This window comes from Lactuca virosa, chromosome 1 (assembly GCF_052849685.1).
Source record: "Lactuca virosa cultivar CGN04683 chromosome 1, Lactuca_virosa_CGN04683_v6, whole genome shotgun sequence".
In the NCBI taxonomy this organism is placed as follows: domain Eukaryota; kingdom Viridiplantae; phylum Streptophyta; class Magnoliopsida; order Asterales; family Asteraceae; genus Lactuca; species Lactuca virosa.
The window spans coordinates 47,064,736-47,072,814 of NC_136426.1; the positions used below are offsets into that span (position 1 = coordinate 47,064,736).

General features: G+C 37.0%; 1 protein-coding gene and 1 long non-coding RNA gene across 2 annotated transcripts; both read right to left on the reverse strand.

The window, feature by feature from the left end:
* Positions 1-574: 574 nt before the first annotated feature.
* On the reverse strand, positions 575-2,986 carry LOC145119909 (uncharacterized). The gene is made up of 4 exons (XR_013714052.1): positions 2,542-2,986; positions 1,505-2,213; positions 1,225-1,345; positions 575-937 (listed from the first exon to the last, which is right to left on the reverse strand). It is a non-coding gene; the product is annotated as an uncharacterized LOC145119909 (long non-coding RNA).
* Positions 2,987-5,704: 2,718 nt separating this feature from the next.
* Positions 5,705-7,607, reverse strand: LOC145119965 (UDP-glycosyltransferase 85C1-like). The gene is made up of 2 exons (XM_079055777.1): positions 7,067-7,607; positions 5,705-6,862 (listed from the first exon to the last, which is right to left on the reverse strand). The coding sequence occupies exons 1-2, from the start codon at positions 7,584-7,586 to the stop codon at positions 5,919-5,921; spliced, it is 1,464 nt and encodes a 487-aa protein (XP_078911903.1). The 5' UTR covers positions 7,587-7,607; the 3' UTR covers positions 5,705-5,918.
* Positions 7,608-8,079: the final 472 nt, after the last annotated feature.

Consider the following 8,079-nt stretch of genomic DNA (forward strand, 5'->3'; position numbering starts at 1 on the left):
TTTGGGGAACTCACTAAGCTTTGTGCTTACGGTTTTCACTTTATGTTTCAGGTACTTCTGTTTTCAAAGGGAAGAGCTTGGGATGATTGCAGAGCACACACCACATGTTTCCGCATTCTGTGATTTACTTTGATAACGATGATGTATTGATAAAACTTTGATTACCTTGGTTTTATGAAGATGATACGATTTACTATTTTAGTAATTTAAAAATGGAAATTTTTGGGTCTTATTATTGGGATGTTTCAATTAGCGACGTAATCAACGAGGGAATTTTTTGTTTTAGCAACAGAATTAGCGACCGGATATCTTGTCGCAAAATGTTCTTGAAAAAACTAATGTCTGTCGCAAATCTTTCGCTGACTAGATAATAACGACAACTTTAACGATCGATTATTATGCCGCAAAGGTTCCTAACACTGTTCCGATCTGTCTTAATTCCGTCCCAGATCCGTCGCTGAATCATTTACATTAACAATAGTACCTCTCAGTTGATTATTTATCACTATTCTATAATCAAAATTCACAATTTAAAATCAAATTTTATGTTACAAAGCTAAATAAGATATTCATATTCGATTTCAAAACATTAAATTCGACTACCAAAATGAACATTAATATTCGATTTTAAAACATTAAAATTCGACTACCAAAATGAAGATTAATATTCAATTTTAAAACATTAAAATTCGACTACCAAACGGAATATACATACTCGATTTCAAAGTATCCAGACCAAGTCACAAAAAGTCAAAAGTGCCAACGTCTAATTAGAGCTATTTCCTTGGGCGAGCTTTAGTATTTCGTTATACATCTTTGCAATTTCTTGTTTCTGTTCCTCAATTTCTGCATGTTCGGCAAAAAACTTTTGCTTCATTTCTTCATGTTCCGACTTAAGTTCTCCATTCATCTCGCCACGGATTCGATCCACAATGACCTACGAAGAAGATTAAGAAATATTAACTTAGATGACATGAACAATACCAATCGGTATAAAAACAAATAAAAACAACTAAATACAAGCAACACTAGCAAGAACCTACAACACTTTTAAGATGAACCAACCAAGAATAGCATTGTACTTTCAAGCAGTAAAATAGAAGAACTGGTCAACAATATACTTTCAAGTTGAACCAAGAATAGCATTGTACTTTCAAGGAGGAAAACAGTTAAAGGTCCACATTATACTTTAAAATTGCAAACATTACTAAGTTCAAACATTACTAAGTGCTGCCACAGTGCCTCACGGTTAATCAAGTCAACATTCCTCCATGAGCTCCGTGGTCCATTAAACATCGTCTTCAATGTAGAAGTGACCGCTCGAATAGCTTCAGGACTTGTAAATCTATAATAAAAAAAAAATTAACACCAATAACATTAGTATCATACTTAACATCATAACTTTGTTTGAATACATATATACATAATGTCCAACAGAATTGAGGCTCATCTCCCTCGATGACGGGTCGATAGGAATTTGCGCCAATACATTTGATCCTCTAACCTTTTGAGATGAATCAACAGACTGATCAACATAATTAGATCTCGGACTTGGTGTAGCATGCATGTTTGTTTGTTGTATTTGAAAAGAATCATTGGTTGACTGAGAGCTGTTTATATATCTACAAGAACCACTACGAGCACCACCACGAGCACTATCATGAACACCACGCCGCGCCATTTGAAAAACTAAAACAAAAAAAATAGATTTGCTTTAGTGACCACAAGTGTTTCCAAAATTAACATTGTTCATGCATCAAATTCATTCAAATTTAACAGGAGTTTGCAAAAAAAAAGAGTTCTTCTTCCCGATTATATGTAAAATAATCAGTATGGTCCATTGCATCCATCACCATGCTCGTGCACCCATCCAACTCATCATTTTCCATTGAGTGAAGAGGTTACACTTCATGTTGAAATGTTGTAGTACTTTCACCATGTGCCCACCAAGTTGTATAATTAAGGGTGAACCCGTATTGTAACAGGTGAAGCTTTACACCATCTTTTCTCTTATAGGGAATATTATTGCATTTACTAAAAGTACATTTGATACAATCCTTATCGACGGTAGATTCGTTAGAAAAAGCAACATCCAAAAAATAGTCAACAGATGTAGATGTCTTATGTGATGCACTAAGATACCCATCTTCTTTCCTATTATACATCCATCCTCTCTCACTATTTGTTGACATAATGACTAGAATTAGAAGTGACTACAGATAAAATATAGAATGTTAGACCTTGTGGTATGTACGTCATACTTGTGTACAAATGGTTCATTGAAAGAAAACATAATTATGTGAACAAAAACACTTTGCATGTTTTGTATGTTCTCTATTTTTTGATAAAATTTCCCTTGGACAGAGTTGCTCTTGAACAAAAACTTAACCATTGAATATATATATATATATATATATATATATATATATATATATATATATATATATATATATTGAAATTGATTGTTAAAACAACCTTATGTTTTTGTTCAAATGATATGCCCTCGTTTTCTAAGAATAAGGGGGGAAGGAGACAACTTACATGTGGGGAAAGTCCAGCTACAAACAGAACAAAATTGATAGGGTTTTATGAAAAAAGAGAGAGAAAGAATTGGATCCAATAGTATTTTGTTGGATTTAGTTTCAAATTGATTCTTAATCGAACTCATTTATAGAAAAGAATCAGGTCCAAATCTATAAAATAAACAAGTCCAAATCCCAATACAAAACAAATCCAAGAAATATGAGGAAAAAATCGTTGGTGTTAGGTGTGGAGCATGAACCTTCCCTTTTCGTATCTTGGTAGGGTTAAAGTTGGTCTTCTCAGTGACGATGAGTGGGCGGTTGATTGATAGTCTGAGTGTTGACGACCTCAATTTGGGATGGAGAAGAAGGCTATTGACTTTAGAGGGAACCAATTAATTTCTGTGTGAAATTTGGGGGAATGAAAAACCTAAGGAGGGAAAAGATAATTTTTCATTGTGGAATTGGGGTGAATGAAAAGTGGAACCGGGGAAAAAGAGGGAAGACAAAATTGCAAGAATGGTCCCTGTGGTATGTCAAAACTAGCAACTTTGGTCCAAAATGGGTTTGGCTCGCAAGGTTGGTCCAATAGTTTCGTTTTGTTACGAGTTTAGTCCAATTTCCTATGAACTTTTTTATAATGACGGATTTGCCCTTATTATTTTATTTTCTATTTTTCTTGTATTACAACAATTAAAAAATAAAACAAAAATAAAATCTCTCTCTCTCTCTCTCGTCAAGAGCTTTTTCTGGGGTTGTTCTTGTCCACCCAACTAGTCCCTCTTTAACCATATCTGCAATCTAAAACATGAACAATCCAATTTTCTACAAACTCAATTTTTTCCATATCACTCAAATTGGAACAAGAACACTCATGAACAAGAAATCTGAAAACGTCCAGAAAACAAAAATGAAAACCAAATCGATTATCGATTTTTGAAAACAAAATCGATGGACAAGAGGGTGGATGTTATTGGTATCTTGATCTGGAAAGTCATCGGTCGGACGTTGGAGTCGCTAGAGCCGGAGTCGCCACCTCTCACCGAAATAGGTTTCCAACGTGGGTTACTGTCTGGGATCTTTGCAACCTTTGTCTTCATCTGTACGGAGGTGACGACGGCCATTTAACAAACCCTAAATCGTCACCAAGAAAAGCTCAAGATCTCCGCCGCCATGCTCCTCCGATTCTTCAGATCTATCTTGGACTCACACTCGAAACACCAAAACCCTCTTTTTCAGCTTCAGATCTTCGCCTCTATGATCCTTCGATTTGAAAACCCTTCGATCTGAAAAACCCTCCCATTTGAAAGCCTTCGTCATGTTGAGCTCGCCATTGCTACCAGAGAAGAACTGATAGAAAAGAAGAATCGAGATCCGAAAGATTTAGAGTTCATGGCTGACGAGACCTAAACATCTAAGGGGTGGCGCCGACGGTGGTCTGATGAACCACAAATCTGTAAACAAAGAACCGGGGTTAGGGTTTCTCCTGATGAAAACTGAAGCAGGGGAGGAAGAGAGATGAGCGGGTGGTGACTCCATCTAGACGGTGGCTACTGTGGCAGAGGGTGGCGGTCCGACGAGAAGATTCCAACTGATCTAATTTTTCCGGCAGCTTGTGTTCTTGTAAAATGAAAATGCGTTAGAGAGAGAAAGAGAAAGAGAGGAATGAGGGATGAGGTGTGTATTTTTTATTTCTCTTTTTTTATTTCTGATTTTTGCAATAAAAAGAAATAAGAAAATAAAACTAAAAAGGGCAAATCCGTCATTATAAAAAAGTTCATAGGAAATTGGACTAAACTCGCAACAAAACGAAACTATTGGACCATCCTTGCGAGCCAAACCCATTTTGGACCAAAGTTGCTAGTTTTGACATACCACAAGGACCATTCTTGCAATTTTGTCAAGAGGGAAATGAAAATCAACGACCGAATGGGTTTGCTTTCTGAAGTTCTATCAACTAGGGATTAAGACCATCATAAATCACTCGCCAATCCCTCGTTAATCTCTCGTTAATCCCTCGCTAAAGGGTACAATTAATAGAATTAATAGGTCAATATTGAAAAAACTCTATCCAAAAAACTTATAAATTAATAGGTCAATATAATAAATCTCTAGTTTAACTAAATCCAAGTTTTTTACGTCAGTTAACTCAATTCAACATAATTTTTTATAATTATAAAATAATAACATAATATTATTTATATTTTTTAGAACAATGATCCTCACATTCTAAACTGCTTTTAAATAGTATCTACATTTTAAAGAAGACCTGAATTATCAAACATTTAAAAAGATAAAAAAAAATATTTTTTTTTTATTTTAAAAAAATACTATAGTTTGTAAATTATAAAACTAAGTTATAAAAAAATATGGACCAGGTCCATGTTACGTCAATGTGTGAAGATATTGGGCCGCCCGACTATTAACCCATATGATCCTTCTTTAATTATTTCCAATGTTTTAAAACCCGGGTCGACCCGGCCGGTTCAACCGGTTGGACCGTGACCCGGTGTAGAAGGCGGGTCAATTGAGAACGGTTTTTTGTAAAAATACGAACCGGATCGAACCGGCCGGGTTTCTCCTAAACCGCGGTCGAACCGTTATGTCGAACCGGTTAAAACCGGATTGACCCGTTTTAATAGGGTTTGGATAGTTGGATAGAAGTAGCGACCGCCAAAACAACGAATCGTTTGCAGCTTCTTCAATGTTTTTTAATGTTTAAATTTTGTGGACATCAAATTATTGGTTTTATATGTTTATGCATTATGAGGAAAAGTAAAAATATATGAAAATAGAAAAAGACTATAAACCGGGTTAACCCGGCGGTTCAACCGGTTGACCCGTGAACCGGTCATCACATCGGGTCAACTAAAAACCCGGGTTTTAAAACATTGATTATTTCTTTTGGTTTAATAAGTAATTTATAAACCCTAAGTGGATGTTTCTTTAAAAAATTAATGTTGCTATTTAGAAATAGTTAATGTTATTAGCAGTTTCACTGTGTGTCTTCTACTCGATGTAAATGTTTCTTTCATTTGTCCTTGTATTCTAGTTCCAAATATGTGGATATAAAAATATCAAAGAAAAATAGGTTTTGTCTCGGTGATAAAAATGATTTGGTCTTTGGCAACAGTAGTTATGTGATATCAAGTTTAATCAACCACCATAGTAGATTTATTTCAGAAAGAATAAGATATCGAACCATAATACTTCATAATACTTGTCGTTTTGCTTTAAATCAAATAAAGACGTCGATAACCATTGTTCTTGTAATCTCATTTCGTAATATATAATGAATGGGAATTAATTAAAATGGTTTGTATCGACTGTTTTAGAGCTATGTTTTTTTCTTTCTTTTAACAAATACGAGTACTCTTGAATCAAACTGTTGGGTATTTAGTTTCTTGATAACTTCACAATTTCATTAGCAAGCTTCTCAGCATCAATGCAAGACGAGCCATTAGAACCAGTCGCCTTTTCCGCAACTTTCTTCCACTCCAAAGCTTTCTTCCTCATTCGTTTACCCTCTACTCCTTCCATTAACTCCTTCACAAGCTTCTCCACTTCATCCCTCTTCACATTCCTGCTAATCTCCATGCCAACTCCCCATTCCTTGCACATTTGTCTGCAATTTGTCTGCTGATCACCGGAAACCGGCCAACATATCATTGGTACACCAGCCGACAAGCTCTCAATGATCGAACCCCACCCACCATGAGTCAAGAACCCACCAACAGACGAGTGGTTCAACACCTCTTCCTGTGAACACCAGCTTGCTACAAAACCTTTACCCTTCATCGCATCCTCGAGTTCTTGAGGCAAAACCACGGGCTTCCCATCAACCAAATCAGTCCGTATTATCCAAAGAAATTCATGTTTACTGTTTACAAGTCCCCAACCAAACTCTAGTAAATCTTGTAGTGACATAACGGCTATACTTCCAAAGTTGACATATACCACAGAATTCGGTTCCTTTGACTGGAGCCACTGTACACATTCAGGTTCTTCCTTCCATAAACTATAGCCATTGCAAAGCGACTTGTTGGTTTCCTTTTCTGTAATTTGATTCAGAAGTAATTCCAGAGGCCCGACAGAGTATACATTAGGAAAGATGGATTTAAGCTCTTTGATGAGACTCGCCTCGAGTTCCTCGAATGTATGGATGATCATATGTGAAACCTTATGAGCTGCTTGAGCGGTTTCCAGGAGGAATTTAAATGCAGGATTATCATGTTTTGTGAATAGTTTAATCTCAGGTAGTTCCTTCAAACGGATACCTTCCATTCCAGGAATCCAATCTATTTCCATGTCAAGATACCCATTAGTCAGATAAATTTCATCTGCAAAAAGAAAAAAAAAAGTTCAAGTTTGTTCAATATTAAAAGACACCAAGATTAATTCATATGGATGTTGGCCTTCAGTTTTTGGAATCAAGGGACAATATTTCAGGAACTTCAGATATATTACGAACAAAAAACAATAATAAATTTTAGTTTGAGCTATCCATCAGCATATATAGGCCTGCTATAACAAGAAGAACTAACCTTTAAGCGGGAGAATTCCTTTCTCCGCCAGAACTTTGACCTGGTAAAACCCCATGAACCCACTGGCAGCCATTGTCCAGAAAAGAATGATGGGGATATTAAGCTTTTCAGCAGCATGAATAGTATTTGTGTAAGTCATGAAACCATCGCAAATAATACAGGTGACTGGAATCTCAAGCCCAGACACAACGTCAAGAAAGGAACCAAGGAAATTGGCTCCAAGGTAGGTCCAGAGTTCAGCCATGGTTTGCGTATGCTCAACACCATCGTCTGTAGCAGAAGAGAGACCATCAGGAACCGTTTTGAATTGAAAACCAGGAGCTTTATCGAGCCCGAGAATCCCATTGGACGCTACGAGGCGCTTCTGATTCGAGTGAGTGTTGATGAAGGTTACATGGAGGCCCTTGTGGTGCAGAATCCTGGCTAGTTTGAGCATACACTTTATGTGGCTTTGTGCTGGAAATGGTACGAACACCACATGAGGCTGCTTCTGACCGATTATGGGCACTGCATCGCCCATCTGTGTGTGTGTGTGTTACTATGTGATATATCGTCTGGTGCTGTTATCTTATATATTGATTTAAATGGTTTTAAGAGGTGCAAATCAACATCAATGGTCCATACATGACAAATGTTTCTGCCCCACCGCCTTTCCTCGTCTTTGAAATAACTTTTAGTCAAATAATATGTCCAGTGTAAATATTCTATTAGATATTATGGGTCATCGTTCATACCCACATTATGGCTGCCCCGTCATCATCTTCTTCCATAACATCTCCATAACATCTCAAGGGGGTGGTGTTCATTTTTGGAAACGAGGTGAGGAAGGAGAAAAGAAAAAAAACAGAGGAAGAAGAAATAAAAACGGGCGTTGAGGGGATGTTACCCTGGCAACGGGAAGCAACGGGGAAACCAGGGGGCAGTGTTGGTGGCGTTATATCCACGTTGAGGCGCCTCCACCTCAGCAAAACGGCTTCGGCCGTTGCCCACACCCATCACTCTTAGGCTGAATT